This window comes from Heptranchias perlo, chromosome 9 (assembly GCF_035084215.1).
Source record: "Heptranchias perlo isolate sHepPer1 chromosome 9, sHepPer1.hap1, whole genome shotgun sequence".
Lineage (NCBI taxonomy): Eukaryota > Metazoa > Chordata > Chondrichthyes > Hexanchiformes > Hexanchidae > Heptranchias > Heptranchias perlo.
Genome location: NC_090333.1, coordinates 58,710,917 through 58,732,280, shown reverse-complemented (window position 1 = coordinate 58,732,280; position 21,364 = coordinate 58,710,917). Strand labels below are relative to the sequence as shown.

At 42.1% G+C, this 21,364-nt stretch overlaps 1 protein-coding gene across 1 annotated transcript in view; it reads left to right on the top strand.

Annotated features, from left to right (window-relative positions):
- Positions 1-16,599, top strand: part of tmem59 (transmembrane protein 59) — a 32,164-nt gene extending 15,565 nt beyond the window's left edge. The window contains exons 4-8 of the mRNA XM_067990553.1: positions 2,162-2,311; positions 5,754-5,835; positions 9,744-9,867; positions 12,262-12,379; positions 15,632-16,599. Of these exons, the coding sequence (XP_067846654.1) occupies positions 2,162-2,311; positions 5,754-5,835; positions 9,744-9,867; positions 12,262-12,379; positions 15,632-15,784 (627 nt within the window). The 3' untranslated portion in view covers positions 15,785-16,599. The remainder of the gene's footprint in view (positions 1-2,161; positions 2,312-5,753; positions 5,836-9,743; positions 9,868-12,261; positions 12,380-15,631) is intronic.
- The last annotated feature ends 4,765 nt before the right edge of the window (positions 16,600-21,364 follow it).

The following is a 21,364-nucleotide window of genomic DNA, read 5'->3' as shown; positions in this document are numbered from 1 at the left end:
GTGCATGCTAACAGGTGTAATTAATGTGTTTTTAAAAATTTTTGATGGTCCACCAGCATGACATTCTGTCCCAACTCTTGACTGGGGAGTGCAGCATAAATTTTGGCATCTGCAGGCTGGAGAACAAAGGGGTACCCTGGGAATTCAGAATATAGAGTATACAAGCACTGAAGAAGAGTGCCTGCTGAATTTAGACATTTTCAATTGATGCTGGCCCTAGTAGGTCAATTTCAGCCTTTACCCCTACCAACAGGGCCCATAGATTTTTGTTTTTGAATGCTGTCCTTTGGCTTTTAGGCTCATTTTTGCAGGAGCTCTAAGTTTTTGGAATGCGGCAGGGAAGGGCACTGTGTTTCTGTTCATCTTTTGTTGGGGAAGAGGAGTGCAGCTGTTGACTTCCTTCATTATCCTGAAGTACTACTGAAGTTTTTTTAATTTTCTCCTTGTCCCCTTATTACTGGAGCACTGTTCTACATGTGTCAGCCTTCCTCAGGTACATTGCCTGAGTGGCCATTCTTAATTTGAGATTGTGGGCAGTGATTGTTGGCAGATGCCTTGATTATGGGGCACCACAGCCAGTCTGCCTCCTGACTGACTCCCCAGACTACAGTCTCCTCGTGGGTTAGCATGAAAGTTACAGTTAATAAAGGGAAAAAATGTTGCAGAGACTAACAGGAGATAACTAAAAACATATTTAAAGTAGTGGGTGAGGGAGAGAAAAGATAAAATTCATAGTTGTGGAGGAGGGGGGAGAAATAGAAATGAAGGAGGAAAGGAACAGTAGCAGTGTGGATACAAAATTGGCTCGGGAACAGAAAGCAGAGAGTAATGGTGTACAATTGTTTTTCAGACTGGAGGGAAGTATACAGTGATGTTCCCCAGGGGTCAGTATTTGGACTACTGCTGTTTTTGATATATATTAACGATCTGGACTTGGGTATAGAGGGTATAATTTTAAAGTTTGCAGTGGACACGAAACTCGGAAATGTAGTAAACAATGTGGAGGATAGTAACAGACTTCAGGGGGACATAGTCAGCCTGCTGAAATGAGCAGACACAAGGCAGATGAAATTTAATGCAAAGAACTTTGAAGTGATGCATTTTTGTAGGAAGAATGAGGAGAGGCAATATAAACTAAATGGTAAAATTTTAAAGGGGATGCAGGAACAGAGGGTACACATACACAAATCTTTGAAGTTGGCAGGACAAGTTGAGAAGGCTGTTTTAAAAAAAATATGGGATCCTGGGCTTTATTAATAGAGGCATAGAGTACAAAAGCAAGTAAGTAATGCTAAACCTTTATGAAACACTGGCTAGGCCTCAGCTGGAGTATTGTGTTCAATTCTGGGCCCCACACTTTAGGAAGGATGTGAAAGCCTAAAGAGAGGGTGCAGAAGAGATTTACTAGAATGGTGCCAGGGATGAGAGACTTCAGTTATGTGGAGAGACTGGAGAAGCTGGGGTTGTTCTCCTTAGAACAGAAAAGGTTAAGGGGAGATTTGATAGAGGTGTTCAAAATCATGAATGGTTTTGACAGAGTAAATAAGGAGAAACTGCTCCCAGTGGCAGAAGGGTCGTTAGCCAGAGGACACAGATTTAAGGTGATTGGCAAAAGAGCCAGAGGTGACATGAGGAAACTTTTTTTACACAGCGAGTTGTAATGATCTGGAATGCACTACCTGAGAGGGTGATGGAAGCAGATTCAATAGTAACTTTCAAAAGGGAATTAGATAAATACTTGAAGGGAAAAATTTAGAGTGCTATGGGGAAAGAGCAGGGGAATAGGACTAATTGGATAGCTTTTTCAAAAATCTGGCACAGGTACGATGGGCTGAATGGCCTCCTGTGCTGTACCTACTATGGTACTATGAAAGCAACCATGAATACAGTGAAAGCTTTGAAAACAAGTATCTGCAGCTCGTCAGCTATGGGAGACTGATAGAATTTGATGGTGGGTCCCAGCCTGAAAAAGTTTAAGAACTACAGATCTAATCTGAAACACATGCTGTATCAGCCATGTCATGTAATTTCAAGTATGTAGGGATTGTTAACAAGTGATCACCACTAAATATAAACGTTGTTCCCTTTTCTGTTTTAACTCTGAGTGTAGTATATGATTTTGTTATATTTTGAATGACAATTTATCCTCTCCTTCCTGCAGCTCATGTCCATGGTGCCAAAAATCCACTTTGTTTACCCCATCAGTATAATGTCTGCTTTCTGCAATGACTTAATGAACTCGGCACAGAGCTTCTTCACCTCGTGGACCTTCTACCTGCAGACTGATGATGGCAAAGTAATTGTATTCCAGGTAACAGCTTTGCACATTCAGCACTCACTGGTGAATTGTATGACGTGCACAAATAAAAGCAAACAGTGCTAGAAGTGTACAGCAGGTCCACCAGCATTTGAAATATGATAGGCTAACATCTATGAATTAGATTTTTTAACTGTCCAGACAAAGGTGTCTATGTGGAAAATGGTAACCTCTTTCCTGATCATGTCTTCATTTGACATCTACATGTGCTTTTCTTAGCAGCTATCAGGAATGAGGACTCCCGTCCACTCACTTCTGTCCAGTCCCTTCGTAGCCCATTTCTCCCCAAACGTTGTGCTGGCTGAGATCAGCTAACTCGGCATGGACTGGGGAATGAAGACAGGAGCTTCTGATTTGTATGGCCTAGTATCACACTGTTGAATCTTGATATTTAATGAATTTTCAGGTGTAGCCTGTGTAAATACTGTGCTGTCTATGAAAGTGATAATACTTCAGTGGTTTCTCTATCAGTGCTTTGATTGGCTGTCAGAGGTGAAGCCCTGGTGTACTTGAATGATGGAGGCTAATTTGTGATTTTTATTCGTTCATGGGATGTGGGTGTCGCTGGCAAGGCCAGCATTTATTGCCCATCTCTAATTGCCCTTGAGAAGGTAGTGATGAGCCGCCGCCTTGAACCGCTGCAGTCCATGTGGTGAAGGTTCTCCCACAGTGCTGTTAGGTAGGGAGTTCCAGGATTTTGACCCAGCAATGATGAGGGAACGGTGATATATTTCCAAGTCGGGATGGCGTGACTTGGAGGGGAACGTGCAGATGGTGGTGTTCTCATGTGCCTGCTGCCCTTGTCCTTCTAGGTGGTAGAGGTGGCGGGTTTGGGAGGTGCTGTCGAAGAAGCCTTGGCGAGTTGCTGCAGTTCATCCTATAGATGGTACACGCTGCAGCCATGGTGCGCTGGTGGTGAAGCGAGTGAATGTTTAGGGTAGTGGATGTGGTGCCAATTAAGCGGGCTGCTTTGTCCTGGATGGTGTCGAGCTTCTTGAGTGTTGTTGGAGCTGCACTCATCCAGGCAAGTGGAGAGTATTCCATCACATTCCTGACTTGTGCCTTGTAGATGGTGGAAAGGCTTTGGGGAGTCAGGAGGTGAGTCACTCACTGCAGAATACCCAACCTCTGACCTGCTCTTGTAGCCACAGTATTTATGTGGCTGGTCCAGTTAAGTTTCTGGTCAATGGTGACCCTGAGGATGTTGATGGTGGGGGATTCGGTGATGGTAATGCCATTGAATGTCAAGGGGAGGTGGTTAGACTCTCTCTTGTTGGAGATAGTCATTGCCTGGCACTTGTCCGGTGCGAATGTTACTTGCCACTTATGAGCCCAATCCTGGATGTTGTCCAGGTTTTGCTGCATGCGGGCACGGGTTGCGAATGGAACTGAAAGCTGTGCAATCATCAGCGAGCATCCCCATTTCTGACCTTATGTTGGAGGGAAGGTCACTGAAGAAGCAGCTGAAGATGGTTGGGCCTAGGACACTGCCCTGAGGAATTCCTGCAGTAATATCCTGGGGCTGAGATGATTGACCTCCAACAACCACTACCATCTTCCTTGGTGCTAGGTATGACTCCAGCCACTGGAGAGTTTTCCCCCTGATTCCCATTGACTTCGATTTTACTAGGGCTCCTTGGTGCCACACTCTGTCAAATGCTGCCTTCGTGTCAAGGACAGTCACTCTCACCTCACCTCTGGAATTTAGCTCTTTTGTCCATGTTTGGACCAAGGCTGTAATGAGGTCTGGAGCCGAGTGGTCCTGGTGGAACCCAAACTGAGCATTGGTGAGCAGGTTATTGGTGAGTAAGTGCCGCTTGATAGCACTGTCGACGACCCCTTCTGTCTCTTTGCTGATGATTGAGAGTAGACTGATGGGGCGGTAATTGGCCGGATTGGATTTGTCCTGTTTTTTGTGGACAGGAGATACCTGGGCAATTTTCCACATTGTGTATACACTTATCAGCGTAAATGTTCTGCTCATGCTAGTATGACTGTATAAATTTAAATTCTGAACTCATGTCACAAGGTCCAGTCTTAAGTTTAACTTTTGAAAAGTAATTGTTTCAAGTTTGTGATCCATGAACTAGGTACAAGTAACTATTAATGTTGACTGTATATGTTTTAAGCGCACAGTGATCCCATCCCTCACCTTTTCATGGCTGTGTATAAGTACACACTAGCTCATTTGTTGTTCTCCAATTAACTGTTGAAGATTTCTCTCTTATCGTCACTTCCTCTTCTTTCTGTAGCTCTTGCTACTAATTTTCTATTGGGTAATACTTCAGAGACTTTTTACCCCTGACGCTGGGTGAGGGGCAATGTTTCATTTAACACTTACAGGGTTATAACTGGTTTGTGGACCACTGAAGTGTGCATTTGATCATCAGAGCAGGTATCTGACATTTTTCCACCAGTGCCCATTATGCGAATTGAGTCAGTCGGGGCAAAACGTTGCCTTTAATGATTGCCCTAAAGGCATGTATGATGCAATCAGGTGATTTGATTGGCTGAAAATGGGCTTTGTAAAAAAAAAATTTCAGTCAATGAAAACCCGGTTCTTTGAAAGTTGCTTCCACCTTCAAAACAATTGGTGGGAACCAGGAAGAAAAATATAGAAGTTATAGAAAATATAAAAGTTGTATTTCTAGCAAAATAAGATATAGAAAACATTATAATGGTTATACTTTTTTCCCCCAGTGTAATAAGAAGTAGGATCAGGAGTAGGCCATACGGCCCCTTGGCCCCTCAAGCCTGCTCCACCATTCAATAAGATCATGACTGATCTTCAACCTCAACTTCACTTTCCTGCCCAATCCCCATAATCCTTTGATTCCTTAGAGTCCAAAAATCTATTGATCTGTCTTGAATATACTCTGAGCATCCACATCCCTTTGGGATAGAGAATTCCAAAGATTCACAACCCTCTGAAGAAGTTCCTCCTCATCTCAGTCCTAAATGGCTGACCCCTTATCCTGAGACTATGCCCCCTAGTTCTAGAAATGAGTTCAAATAGGACAAAGAATATGGTGGGAAGATAAGAGGGGAAGAGCAGAGTTAGTTTTTAAAATGTATTAAAATCATGTTTTAGGTAATTTGTAGTTTAGGGTTAATATTGTAGAACAGCTACTTACACTTGATTAGTTTTATTACTGTCGTACTAGTTTTTGATCAGCATCACGATGCATGAGTAGAATCTGAATGACGTAGGTCCAGCAGTGACCGTCAGAAATCTCCGGGTTAAAAGGTTCTTGTAGTGAGATCTATAGTATTTGGCTGCTAAATACTTTGAATTTCCTCTCCCTAGGCGTGGCTTTGATTTCATGGATGACTTTCACATTGTTCCAGAAGATGTACAGTATTTTTGTGTGTTTACCTGTAAGTTGAAACTGTCAAACTATAATAAATGTGTTTTCTCTTTCCCTTTTCCTTCAAGTCTGAACCGGATGTACAGTTTATGGTTCCACAATTTGAGCTGCAAACAGACAATGTAAAAGAAACTTCTCAGGCGCTGTCAGGTAAATTTGGTTCCCAGTCTCTGGACTAATACCTGTTGTATAACGAAAGGGTTTTATTTACCTTGGCAGGAAAGAGTTGTGGATTTCTAACCCAAAACTTTAAATGCTAAACATTTTGCTGCCAGTATTCAAATCTGAATTGCAGTATTCAGTTATTAAAAACCTGAAATGCAACATAATGCTGCCAGAGATTGAGCAGAGGAGGATCCAGTTCAGCAGCAAGCCACAGTATTAACATGTCTTTTTTACAAAAAAAATACACACACATATACATTGTCTGGTCAGTGTTGAGAAGAGTTTTGAGGTGCCCTGATCATTCTGTTATCAAACAGTCAGGATTAATTACCTTGATGCCTCAGTGGCTATATACACTGTGGAATTGAACCTTACAGATCAGAAAGGTCTCCGTGTGAAACCCAGGTTTGTGCTGACGTAACTGACCTTAGCTGGGAACATTAATGGTCCTCCTCCATTTCAAAGGCGCTGTCATCACCCCCCACCCCCCCCCCCCCCCCACCGAAAAAATTCTTGAAAACTACAGCTCTCTCACCTTCCTCATCAAACTGTTTAAATGTGTTGTCACCTCTCCAATCCATGCTTATCTCTCCTGCAACTCCCTATTTAAAAACCTCCAAACAGGTTGCTGCCTGTCCCATAGCACAAAAATAGCTCTATGTACAGTCACGAATAACATTCTTAGTGACTGTGACCATCCCTCTTTGACCTTTCTGCAATCTTCGACACAGTCAAACATGCCATCCTCCAACGCAACGCCTCCTTCTCCAGCCTGCTGGAACTGCTGTCGCTTGGTTCCGCTATTAACTATCCAATTCAACGTGGTCAGACCATTTTTGCCGATAACTTCTCTTTCCACCCACCCACCCCCTCCCCTGAGTTCCTTAAGGGATCCATTCTTGGCCTCTCCTCTTTCTCATCTACATGCTGCTCCCTGGTGACATCATCTGCAGACTTCAGGTCAGCTTCCACGTGTCTGCTGATGAATTCTGCTCCACCTCTCCACCAGCTCTCAATCCCTCCACTACTTCTGTGCTGTCAGACAGCTTGCCGACATTCATAGGATCAAATAGCACAGAAGGAGGCCATTCGACAGATCGTGCCTGTGCTGGCTCTTTGAAAGAACTATCCAATTAGTCCCACAGCCCTGCAATTTTTTCCTTTTCAAGTATATATCCCATTCCCTTTTGAAAATTATTATTAAATCTGCTTCCACTACACTTAAGCAGTGCATTCCAGATCAAAACCAGTTGCATAAAAAAAATTCTCTTCATATCTCTTTCTCCCCACTTCCCCGCCCCCCCCCACCCCGGTTCTTTTACCAATTATCTTAAATCTGTGTCTTCTGGTTACTGACCCTCCTGCCAGTGGAAACAGAGTAGATAGGGAGAAACTATCAAAACTCCTCATAATTTTGAACACCTCTATTAAGTCTCCCCTTAACCTTCTCTGCTCTAAGAATAACAATCCCAGCTTCTCTTGTCTCTCCATAATTAAAGTCCTTAGTCCCTGGTACCATTTCAGTAAATCTCCTCTGCACCCTCTCCAAGGCCTTGAGGTTCAGTTTTGAATGAGCTGCAATTTCCTCCAGCTAAACATTGGGAAGTCCAAATCCATCTTGACCCCATCACAAACTCCATACCCATGTCAACGACTCCATCCCTCTCCAACCCTGTCTTGGGTTGAACCAGAGTGTTCGCAATCTTTGCATCTTATTTAACCCTGAGCTTCCGACCCCATATCCCCTCCATCACAAAGACTGTTTATTTTCATCTCCTTTACATCGCCCCTACCTCAGCCCATCAGTTGCTGAAACCACAATCCAGACCTTTTGTCACCTTCAAACTTGACTATTTCAATGTTCTCTTGGCCAGACTCCCAGCTTCTATAACCGTCAACTCATCCAAGACTCTGCTGCCCGTATATTATCCCGCACCAAGTCCCGCTCTGTCACTGTGCAGTAACCCCTGCTATGTGTACCTGTATGAGACAAAATGAGTACAGGGACCTAGTTAGGTTTTGATTTTCCCCTCCCCCACATTGGATCAGCCTGCTGATGTACCATCCAGGATCATGTGAAGAAGGGATGTTTGGACAAGTGGTGGAGGGTTGCTGGCACCCAGGGGGCCCTAATCCAGCAGGAGACGCATCTTTGGTGGGGGAGGAGAGAAAAAGTACTACCATGTTACCCATCTTTAACATAAATATAGTTACTGCTCCCTTTTCACAGTGTACCAGTGGATGCTATGTATTTCCTCCTGAAAATGAGCTGCTATGGGTACCATCAATCCAAAATAGCCATGTTTGTTTGTAAACTGATGTTTTGCAGCTAGATAAATAGAACAAGAATAAATGGTGTCCACCCCATAAACATTAACCCTTTAATGGTATTCCATCCCATGATTTTTGGAGCCTCACCAACTTCATATACCATGGGGAAACGGTAAAGTTCCAGGATAGATTGCAGAGGTGGTTACATGAACAACGAAGCTGGTTTTGTAGATTGTAATCCAAAAAGTGTTATGGGTCCCACGCATTGCATTTATTTGCATGAAACTTTTCTGTAGCGCATTGCTTTTTATTGATGGGATGAGAAATTTAAAATGCATAATATTTACATAACTTTGTATAGATATTTTTGGTCATTTTTACAATCTTGTATTTACATATTTCCCAGTGTCCTAGATTAGTTTGTATCCAGTCTATGCCAGAATTCTTCCACATGATGCAAGTCTGTGCTTGTGCAGCAATAACCAGAGGAAACAGTCTTCATTCAGTTTGATCAATGTTTTGCCTAGCTAATTGCCTGAATTTTCTGGTCTCCACCCCATGCAATTAAATGTAACCCACTTTTCCACAAGTTTTGTTTATGTTGGTATGCGAGGAGGAACTAAGCTGTCTTCTATCTGGCACCATGTCCTGCTCACCCATCATTCCTGTCCTTGTAGACATATGTTGGCTCCCAGTCCCCCAATGCCTGAAATTTAAAATTCTCATCCTTGTGTTTAAATCCCTTCATAGCCTCGCCCTTCCATACATACCTCTGTAACTTCCTCCGGCCTGACACCCCCTCCCCCGAACTCTCCATTCCTCTGATTCTGGCATCCTTTACCCCATCATTGGTGGTGATGCCTTCAGCCATCTGGGGCCCATGGTCTGGAATCCCCATCCTAAAACTTTCCACCTCCTTTAAGATCTTCCTTAAAACCCACTTCTTGACTAAGATTTTGGTCACCCCTCCTAATATCTCCTCATTTAGCTTGGTATCCAATTTTTTAATGATTATGCCTTTGTGCAGCATGTTGGAATGTTTTTCTCTGGTAAAAGTACTATATAAATGCAAGTTGTTTAATTGTGATGCACCAAAACTACCTTGGACTTGAAATACTGCTCCCACATCCACAAAGGCTCTTCCAGTACCTCTCTTGCACATCTGCGCAGCTTGAATTCTTAGGTCATTCTTTTTTTCATCTCTAGCCTCTATAATGTCTGCATAGCAATCTTGTTTCTTTCAACTGAGTCATTATTGTGGTCATTGCTCTGAGCTTTCCTGTTTTGTTCCTCCTAACATACCATTCTATACCCTCTTCTTCCCTGCATCCTTGCTGTGTTGAAATTGGGACTAAACACACACTCTTAACTTAATTTATTCTTTCACAGATCAAAAATGTGGATCTTCTTACCTTACTCAGTCTCATCTACTTCTAACCATCATTAGGCCTTTAAGACCTACTGCTTGGTTTACCTTAGCTCCTGTCCTGCTCTTTTCGGCCTTGATGCCCTGTGCTATGAGTGTTAGCCCTTCATCCAGGTATCCAACAAAAATGTTAATAGTGCTGAGTGAGTTTCAGTCAGGACTGTGTATGAAAACTGCCTCTAATGTTTATCAATAGATCATATAGCCAAGGCTATTTATGATGATACTCGAAAAGCTTTCAGAAGGGAACATGGAACTGGCCTGTATTTGAAAGAGGGTCATGAACAGGAAAACCAGAGTGTCTTGGAGTGTTTGTCAAGGTAGGTGTTTTGGTGAATTGTGGCTCTGAAAAATCAAGACAGAAGATTGATGTGATGCACTGGCAGTCTCAACATTGTTGCTTGTAGAGGGTTATTTAATGTGCACAGGAATCCAATCTCCCTGACTGAAATTAAAATTATTCTGCAAATTACATAATGGTGGGATAAGATTGGATGCCCTAAATCAACCAAATCATACTTAACTTCAGGCACCTATCTAATCTAACTTTTGACTCTTAGTTTCTTTTAAGGAAGATTATAGGTGCCATGTTTGAAAGCAGAAAATGACATGAGTCCAGTCAGTAAGTATTGGCAGCTTGTCCAAGTGTGTGGGAATCCTATCTATTCACCTGTGACCCCATTCTGGAAAGCACTTAATAACAATTGGGGCAAAAACTTTGGTTGACTCTTCCCTTTCTTATCCCAGGCAAGCGGAGGCTAATTGTAGTGGCCATCCAGCCATCCTGGTTAAGATCAGCTAACTTCACACAAATCAGGGCTTGAACCTGGGACCTTCTGCTTAGTGCTACACCGTCAGGGAGCTGTTTATCCATTTTACATACTGTAAATTTACAAGCATGTTCCAATATACAAACCTTCCCAAATAGCAATAAGCTCTGATTGGCCTGACTGTATTAACTTACAGCAACTCCAACAAAGTAATGCTTTGCGTGTTACATGGTATCATGCTCATGCCATAATAAAGCAGCATATTATCTGGCATACCATGAGCAGCACTATGGGAAACCCACTAGTATTTTTTTGAATTGGTTACTCTCATTGTGTTTCTGCAGCTAGTTACTGGGGCTATACTTTTCAGTGTATATTGCAAATTAATCACTGATGGTCAGCAATTCTGATAGGTCACTTGTTCCCCTGTGATTCATAAAATGAGCAAATCAGGCTTTAACAGTCAGTTTCTCATTAAATAGATTTTTTTTTTAAAACCGTTTTGAACACTTGCCCTCAAGTAAGTGATTAGCAAGTTTTGCAGCCTATTGCCTGTTCTTAATTTTCGTCAAATGAATTAGGCCTTTACAGCACTGATGGCAGTGTATGTAGCTCAGTGACGGGAGGCAGCATTTGAATCCTGGGAAAATGGGCAATGATATTGGCTCCCGTTCCCTACTCACTTTTGAGATGTGTCCTCCCCCTTCCTCAGTCCATTCTCCTGAAATCCCTCTTGCCTCCTAGTGGTTTCCCCTAACTCTTCTCTCTCCTTTCTTTGCCCTTTCCTCCTGAACTATGCATAATCTAGCACTGTTCTTGCACTCAGCAAGTGTTCCAAGGTTTGGGAAGCGTGGCTATTCCAATTGCTCTTACTCTGAAGCTGGTCTGTTTCCTATATTGAAAATGGATCGGATTCGGTGTGCTGGGGCTGTGGTAGCTCCATCTTCCAGTAGTGTTCCATGGATTTGATGCATATGCAGGAAGGAGAATTGCTGTATTCTGAGCACACATCAAGTCGTTCTGAGCGGGGACTCAGAAGTGCATTGGAGAACTGGGAGAGGGATCAGCCTGCTCAACACAGGGTGCCTTGAGCACTCCAAATGCCTGCCAACTTTGTCCATTTGCCAGGGGCATGTGAGCAACTACTGATATTGAACCCTGTTGCTGTAGGATCAAGTTGTAATTTATTTGACTCATCAGCCAGGGTTCCTGATCCTGATCGCTGTCAACAGATTTCTACTGAAAGGGAGTAGATGTCAGGTGTTAGCAGGTTTAAACAAGACACTCTTCCAAACTCTGCCTCAATGGGGAATAGACCACCGGCCTTCACTTTCTGGGCTTAGATTTGAACTTTGGCAGCTAAATGATCAGCAGTAACTGGCAGATTGTGACCCAGGGTAAATCACCACTTTCAGAAAAAGCGTATTTAACACTAACAAATTATAAATTTTAATGGCAAGGTGATTTTTTGATCTATTGACTATATTGTAAAATATCACAAGTTGAGTTAATTTTACTTTAAATAAAATTTGTAACTTTAATTTGTTTCCCTTTAATGAGCAATAGGTTGTGTAAGATGAGAAAATTATGGTGCCTTGGTGCCATGTGCCATGCAGAAAGTGTGAGAACATTCCCCAAGTTGGCAACTTAGCTGATGCTAAATCCCTACTGTCCCATTGCGAAGAGTCAGACTGGGTATTTCTCTACAGGAAGGGAAGCAGTTCAGGTGAACTGCTGTGGCTGCTCTCACAGCCTCCTCGGTACAACCTTGAGCAGCAGAGGCTTGGAAACCGTATATGCCTTAGCCAAGGAATGACAAAGGAGAGAGCAAAAAAAAAACACATTCACAGAAGCTTTTTTGTTCCCATGCTTTTCAATAACCTACACCAGCTATAATGGGCTATAAAATACAGGATTACTAAACATCAATGATTTTTTTTTCAGGAATGCGGGGATTCCTCGCTGGATATTAACCACCACCCTGGTGCTCTCCGTGCTGGTGCTGCTGTGGATCTGTTGTGCTACTGCTGCCACAGCCGTGGAGCAGCACATTCCATCAGAGGTAAGATGGATATGATCTTCCTAATTACTACCTCATTTGAGGAAAATACCTGCAGATTGAATGTAGTTACTCAGGCTGAAGGAAGTTGAGTATTTGTAAAATGTTTGTGAAAACGAGTAACTAAATTTTAGCTAAGGGGACTAGAAAGTGGTCAATGCTATAAACCATTTTTGATTGTCCTTTTCACACAGTGCTCTGACATTTGGCACCTTGTATCTCCTGTAAGAAATTCTCAACCCTGAATTTTCAAACATCCGGAGACAAAAAACATTACAATAAGAACTTCTTTGGGAATGCTTTATGATTTTTATTTTTATTTTCTATTTAATATCTTGTATCAGCACTACCATTACGTTGCTGTGCGCCCTTTGTCAAGGATTTTACCATTACTCGTGTAGGGTTGTAGACGAGACAAATCAGAACAGTGATGTGCAGTTTTGTGTAAAAGAGGAGCTCCACCATTTTTTTTAAAAAGTGGATTTACTTCTATAATTGAAAGCCTACCCTTTGCCTGGTGTTTTGAACAGCTAACAGCACCTTCCAATCATTTAAGGAAATCCTGTTTTTTTTTAAAAATCAATTTTTCTACATGGTTTTTATCTTCTCCTTTGCTGCTGTGAAATAATTTATCTATAGGAACACTCGAGTGGGAGGGCGGAGATGCATTATCAGTGAGTTCTAATGACCCAATGCGGTGAAGTGCAATTTTATTTTTCTCGTCAGTTTTTCTGGGGTGGGTCCCCTACCACTGTCCTTTATCGTATCTGTTCCCCATGAGCTACAAGTGTGCTGTTGACCTGGTCCTGGTTACCTTGGCCTGAGCTTGCAACCTTGACCATCTCCAGTATCAAAAATCTGTTGCGACAGTTCTGCTTCCATAGATCCTCTGTTTCTGCCTATTCTTACTCAGGGTGCTGCCTATATCTTGCTGTTTGCTGCATTGTCTCACTCTATCTGGCTGGGGACAACCTCATGGAAAGTATCTTCCAGACACATTTTCTCCTTGTGTACAGTGAGCAGCATGTCTAGATGGTCCTCGAACCCTGCAGTTAGTTTTCGAGGAACTTAGCACTTCATACAAGCGTACTCCCTCTGGATATTTTGAAGATCCAGGATGGCCCACATCCTGCATGTCACACACAACATAAGTCCAGCGCACTCACAGCTGGCTCAGTTGCTGATGTGTTGGGTTTTAAATGTACCAATTTATAGGCTAACTCCTCAACTGTAACACACCACTGAACTCCCTTGAATAAGAATAGTACTTATTACTGTGCCAAAATTTCACTCTGCTTTAAATCTCCATAATTGTGGAATCTCTGAACTTGAGAGGTAATTCTTGGGATGGGGGAGGAATGAACACTGTGGCGAAAGGAGTTGAGAGTGTGCTTCCAAAGGGAGGAGAAACTCTTTTCACAATATTCAGATTGGTGGGTATTATTTAAAGTTTCCTTGTATTCACTTATTCAAGGTGCACTTCTCTCTTCCTCACCACCACCCCCATTTTTTTTTACAGCTTGCACTTCTGACTCCCGTTTTCTGTGAATTTGCTTCTGTTTTTTATTCCTAATGTTTTCTCCTTCACTTGCCATTGAATGCACTGGCTGAGCAGTGTAACTATGAATGATAGTTTAAGGGAACTGATTCAATTGCACCATTGATGAGAAACTCAATGAAGAATCTTGGTTTAAAAATCCCAGTTCTGTATCCCCTTAATGGAAAGCACTTTGCCTCTGCTTGGCAGCCCTTGGACTGAGACTAAGAAATCAGTACATGGTAATTTCTGCTTTCAGGCCAGGTGCTAATCTGTTTTCATTTTACATGGAATTTGCATATCTTTTTATTGAAGCTGTTTCTTGAGGTTTTTGAGTGCCTAATTTTGTAATTTACATTAACTCGTTACATTTCAATCAGATAATAACTGGACAAATGGGGAAAGTACAAGTACAGTTTTTGTAAACTTTCTCTTTGTACCTGGATGTTCCTTGGATTGGAAAAGAAATTAAAACTTAATTATCCAGTGGCTGAAGGGCATCATCTGCAGCCTTCAGTCTTAAGTACACATTTGTGGGGGATGAGTGAGTGCTGGGTGCTGAGTCTAGCACTGAACTGGATGTGACTTTAACATTTTATCACATTGTCTGTTACCCTCTTGGGAGGAAGGGCTCTCCTCTTCTTTATTTTCTCCCCTCCTGTCCTGCAGGTGAAAACTCGTGTTGGGGTATAGTTGCATAGGTGCTTGAAGCCTCTGGTACCTTGCTCGAGCATCTGTAAGCCTCGACAGTGAAGGACCAAAAATTATTTGAAGGTTATTACATCTAATATTAATCCTATCCTCATAGCAAACCCACAGAGAGGGGTAGCAATTAGAAATGGGAATCCTGGATGATTTTTCTCTCCCTCTGGCCCAAGTGAATGGAGACCAGTTATACCTGTACTGCCACATCAGCTGAAATCAGCAAACTCAACATGAACTGGCAATCAAACCTGCAACTTTTCTGCTCTGTATAGCTCATTGTCACACTGTGTGGTGCATTTAATGACCGAACCATCAGGAACATTAGAAGCTTAATTTTTTTTATGTTCCAAGCTGCACTGGCATTTTTGTAGTATTGTGTAGCACTCTGAAATTAAGCTAATGGCTGCCACCATGAAACATATACAGGCTTCCAGATTTTACAAAATTGTTGGAGGTAAATCTTTACATTTTGCCTTTTTGACATTGAGCTGCAAAATACTAATGTGGGGGGAGGGGGTAGGAAGCTCACAATTTTATAATTTCTCTTGAGACGTGCCAAAATGTTTTTATTGAGTAATCAAGATGAGATGTGATCCAGTTAAAGTAAAAGAGAAGGCGAGGCAAATCGGGTAAAGCCATCCCCAGATGGCTCAGCAAATTTATCCAGTAAGTAGCTGAGCTATATAGATCAGAAAGGTTGGATACTCGATCAGTAGTCTATGCTCAGCCAGCTGATTCAGTATTATAATTAACCTCCGTAGCCCTGGGTTGAAGAGGAGGAGGGGCTGGAAATTGACAAGAATCCCCGCTCTTGACTGCTAGCCAGCAATTCCTGCTGGAACCTGCACGTGTGTGGGTGGTGAGTGGGGACATACCAGCTGCAACAGCCTACCGCCACTGCAGAAATGGATAGAATGTTGCTTTTTTAAAAAAAAAGTTAAACGCCCCCAGGAGAATTGGCAAATAAAGAAATCCATAAGCTTTCAGTAACTAGGTATGACTTGCTGTTACAGAAACTGAGCATATATGGAGACATGGAGTTTATGAATGAATTGAAGCTAACACCGTACCCAGCATCCTCTCTGATTATCATCAAATCCAAGGATGAAAAGGACATGGCAGGACCGTTACCTACTAAAGTGAACCTGGATCAGTCGACAATTTAGACAATCAGGAATAAATGTGGACTCTCCTTACGTTCTGAAATTTAAAATGGTAGTTTTTGCCAAATGTCTGGTTGAGGTGAAATTTCAAAATTAAGATAAATATTGTTCTTGTTACATTCCTGAATATAAAGAGTAATTGGAACTAATTTTTTTAATTGACTTAGATATGGCCTGTTTTATTAAGGTTACTGAGCTATAGAACAGCTGTATGTTGCACAGTACTCTTGTCTGCATGTTTGAAAACTTGTTAGCAGCTGACCTTTTGATCGCACTGGTTGTTCCTTTGTACAGATTAAATGTCATTGCCTGTAACATTTAATATATGATGCGTTTTCTATTTCTACTATCAGAATGGACATTTAACTGAAGCTTTAATCAATTTATGACCTGATACTGACTTTTCTCCTTCCTGTTCTCACCCCCTTTTTGTACTTGCATCATGGTGTATTATGCTCTTGGATACATGAAACAGTTGCTCACACACATTATGTAAATATTAAGCCACAGTAACCTCAGCGAACACAGTTTAAAGTGTTCATTTGTCAGTAGTTCATTGGTAATAAACCTCTTGTGGCTCTTATTTTACATCTTGGCTGAGTTTTCTTTTAGTGCATTTCCTTTTTTCCTCTCCAAGTTAAAATATTTTTGTTCTGAGTTGCTGTAAAATGTTTACTTTATTATAATCAAACTTTCTAGCTTTTGTGTTTGTAGTTTTTGATCCAAATGTAATATTTCCTGACATGGATTTTGTGGACAAGATGATTTTTTTCTTTTGCTCAAGGAATCATAAAATAAATATTGGTTTGATCACCTCATCAGTTGTTTCAGCACTGCTTATTCTACTGTTTTTTTAAAGTACATTAAAATGTTTGGACCTATTCTTCAACATCCAGCAGAATTTGCTGATCTCAGTGCTCCTGGAGTAGAGGGGGAAATGAGCTAGAGCCTTTGATCACTATCCAGTGACTCTTGCTAGAAAGCATTGCATGTGTGGATGTTGGCTGACAGGCCTGGCTGTGGTCTTCCTCCCCGCCAAGTCAAAAAGTCCTGTCTGGGTTTGCACGCAAGAGGCAGTTAGTGCCTGTGGAATTAGGCTCCCACATGAATTTGCACTTTCAGGAGAGGAGAGAAAAAATTGGAGGGCAGGGATGTTTACAGCATTTCTACTGAATTATTTTGACAACTTCTGATGCTGAAATTGCTTTAATCACAGAGCTGGAAATGTTAGCTTGTGTTCTCAACAGATATTTGTGTGCCCTGTTATTGCCAGCATGCAATAGTACTGCAGAACTATGAAAGAACTGAAGGGGACTTGGGTGGTGCAGTGAGTTAGGCACTGGCATTTCAACTCTTTGGGAGGGAGTGTAGGGGAAATCACCAAAGGTGCAACAGAGGGTGCTCTTCTGGGGCTATGGCACATTGTTGGGGCAGAGTAGAAGAAGCTTCACTCTGCATCTAATCTGTGCTATAGTTTACATGGGGTGTTTAGAACTGACACTGGATGTCCAAAGTGGGAGGAGTTTCATTTCTCACTCACCTTGATGACATATTCACAAAAAAACTTTAAAAAAAACATCTATACTGGTTTTCATTAAAAACAGTAGAGTAGAGACACATGCTATGGTTGTATGCCAAGCTGGAGTTGCCCAACTTCCATTCGAGGGGAGATGCGGATATAAATGGTATAGACTGTGGTTGCATTAACAAAACAATTATTCAATGATTTGAATGGCTGAAATGGGAAATATACTCCATAAGAACTCAAGTTCAAGGAGGAGTGCAGCATTAGTTTAGTCCAATAAAGATGGCAGAATTGGTGTAGAGAGCACTGGATGTTCTCATGTGGTTCCAAATTGTCTTCACTTAAAACCATGAGAGATTTGCACTGGGCCAAACTTTGAACATACTTGACATCCAATAATAGGCTGGGTTACCCATTCCTGGAAAAGGGTAAGTAAGGAACATTTGTAGTTTTCAAAACAAAACCCTGAGGTGATGAGAACTAGAACAGGTCCGAGAGAATGACTTTGCTTGCGGAAGTCTCAAAAACATTTAATGACGTTTCCAGATGCATCAAATTTAGCAATTTCTGGAGTTTTTAATAAGGTTGGACTCTGGGGTGGACTTTGCATTTATAGGTTTGAGTTGTTATGGATAAAAGTGTTTGACAAACAAAACAACTTCTTGGAGGTAGCTTTAGCATAGAAAGATCAAAAAATACTGAGGCGAATAATATCAATGGATGAAGGAAGGTTAAGGGTGGGGCTATCAAGGGCAAGAGGTGATCACTTTTAGTGGGACTTGTTAGACTGAAGAACTGAAAGAAACTATCTTTTCATTGCTCCAATGGAGAGTATGGACAAGATCAGGTGATTTTAACCATTGCACTGAAATGGAAATTGTCAGCGCTAAGGCAGTGTGACCTGAAGGATAATGGAAAGTGGTGTTGTCAGCAAGAGAGTGGATAGAATTGAATGAGAATGGAAATTGTTGATGAGTGAAGAAAACAAAGCCCTAGGGAATCCTCCAGTTGAGTTGAGGGGAAAATGAATAGCCTTAAACAAAAGTTTGATAGGTGACCATATGGTAACTAGTTTTGATGTGTACAATGCTAGGCCATTGTGGAAGTGCATGAAGGGATACTTGACCATATTAACTCACTATAGGTTTAGCTACAGCACACATAGAAGCACAATTGTGTAATTATGTTTAAGCCTTGGTATGTTGATAATTAAGTTAGTTGAACAGGTGCTTAGTACAGCCTGGCCTCTCGCGATAAGGGTGTAGCTGACTACAGAATATAATAAGAATACAGTTTCTTGAATGGCCATGTGGCCTTGAGACTAGCTTCAGCCCTACTGATAAGAGACAGGAATGTAGGGAGGAAGGGAATGCTCAGGCCTATGTGCAAAAGTAATAAGATTGCTATGGATGTTCGGGGGACAGGCTCACTACTTGATTGACCAGCTACCTGAGCCAATAAAGAATGTATGTGTACATATTCTGTAACAGATGGGCGTTCTTTATTGAATTGTATAAACATGAGCTGTTTCACTAACTTGAGGAAGTTGTACCGTCAACCATTGTTTTGAGGTGCTCTTCTACTTGTATACAAGTTGGGCTCAATAAAGTTTCTCTTTGTACTACTGGTTTGGGTGTTAATGCATTGGTATAGTGTAAGTTTCGACAGTTTCTTGGAGGTTCCACCGAGATCGCTTGTGATCCCCAGTAAGTACGGACATAGGTTGTTATTACAACTAGGTGTTCTGTGCAAGCCGCGGACGCACTGCGATTAGTAAACATATACATTAACTGACGTGACTAATTCTTCTGTTTGCCTTTAGGAATTGGAAGGTGATCATAGGAAATGTGTTTCGTATAGACGAGAAAACTAAGGGGAAAAAGGAACTTGTCAGATTACTCGATATTGTCAGCTGCGGTGTTGTAGTAACGGGCTGAGAGAACAATAGCGAAGTAGATCTGTGAAACCGGTAAAGTAACTAGTGACGTTGAGGCTGCTGTATAGAGCCAACAGATGGGCACTGCTAGAGAGGCACCAGAGAAAAGGTAACAAAGTTACAGACGTTTAGAGTAAAATTAATATTCGGAACTGAGTGAGATTGTAATTTGAACAAGTCTGTAGTGGCGACAAACGCAGACTGGTGTTAATGTCGCGTAGAATTAAAATATACAAGAATCTTGTGTAAGTCAGCTGATCCAACCAATTGCAGATGTTTCTCTCAGACCTAGCCTGAGCTGGTTATTTAGAGGGTTTTAACCCCACATGAAGGCCAGGACCCTAAAGTAGGTGTAGAGAACACATGACGTCTTGTCCGATCAGCTGAATTATCCAGTATAGAATTGCGATAGAGTTAAGATAGGCCTTGATTATTGTGTCATTTCAGTGTATAGACTATAAGACATGGGCGCCATCTTTTGCTAGCACTAATGGAACCCGTTTTGGTGGCTGTGGTAAAATGTAAAGCCCATAACGGAGGACGAGACCAAGTCTCTCTGGGCAATGAAAGAGCTGATCTAGCAGCAAAACAAGCAGCACTTTCTGACACAGGACCTCTGGTCTCCCTTATGGTTTCCAGAGAGAAAGATCCAGAATCGGTACCCCCATCATGAAAAGATGTCATTGAACATCAGTCCAGGGCAGAGGAAAACAAAGTGGTGGAATGGGTTAATCATAGCTGTACAAAGAACCGGGAGGGTTTGTGGGTCCACCACGACAGCCGCATGGTGGCCCCTCGCCAACTTTTACCCTGGCTCACTAGATGTGTTCATACTTTTACGCATGCTGGTAAGACCGGAATGGCCGACTATGTGAATCAAACATGGTTTGCGCCAGGTCTAACCAAGGCTCCCACACAAATTAGCGACCATCATACCATCTGAATCCTGGTAAAACTGAAAAGACAGTACGTTCTGTGTATCCAGGTCCTGAAGGACCCTTTACACACTTGCAAATGGATTTTATTGAATTATCCCCATGTATGGGATATAAATATGTATTAGTAATAATTGATATGTTTTCTAGATGGATTGAAGCTTTTCCTTGTAGAAAGAATGATACTGCAGCTGTTGCTAAATGTTTGCTTAGAGAAGTTATACCCCATAAGTTGTCAAGCGACAACAGGGCACATTTTACAGGGATTGTTGTAAAGGAACTGTGTAAAGGACTACAGATTGATCAACACTTTCACTGTAGTTATCACCCACAGTCATCAGGTACAGTTGAGCGATACAACGGCATGTCTAAACTTTGTGAGGAAACAGGGCTTAAGTGGGTAGATGCACTACCCTTAGCCCTCATGGTCATGAGGTCCTCAACCAGCAGGGTGACAGGATTGTCACCATATAAGATTGTGATGGGACGGCCACAACGTCTGCTGTTCTCAGCACCCCTGTCTGTAAAACAGATGGATATACACACAATGGAGGAGGACATGCTACAGTATTGTGTCACGTTAACTAACTGTATTTCTAGTTTTCACCGACAGGTCAAATAAGCACAGCTTGAACCCACAGGAGAGAACTGTCACAGTATCGAGCCAGGAGATACTGTCTACATAAACATCTTTAAGTGAAAGAACGGACTCCAGCCCCGGTTTGAAGGACCCTATCAAGTGCTCCTCACAACGAGCACCGCCGTGAAAGTGAAGGAACGACTTACGTGGATACACACGTCCCACTGCAAGAAGTCCCCATACAAGGAACCCAGCGGCGGCAAACCAGCCGAACTGAAGGAAAAGACTGATTAATTAAACCATCATAAGAGACTGTTGCACCATGGCATGTCCTAAGCTGTTAAATCATTTGGGAATGATTGGCTTTGCATGCCTGATCCTATGGGTGGGAATTAACGTAGGACCTGCTACAACCCCCGCTGCAAGTAGGACCAGTCGCACTTCAAGGGAATTACACGTAAATGCTTTCTTATATATGTCGTATATTTATGCAAAACGCCTAAATATCTCCAGTTGCTGGGTGTGCTCTCATATCCCCATCCATTCCAAGGGAGGCATTCCCCTCAAACCAGTCCCCTTAACTTCCCCAGAAATGGCAGAATGGGTA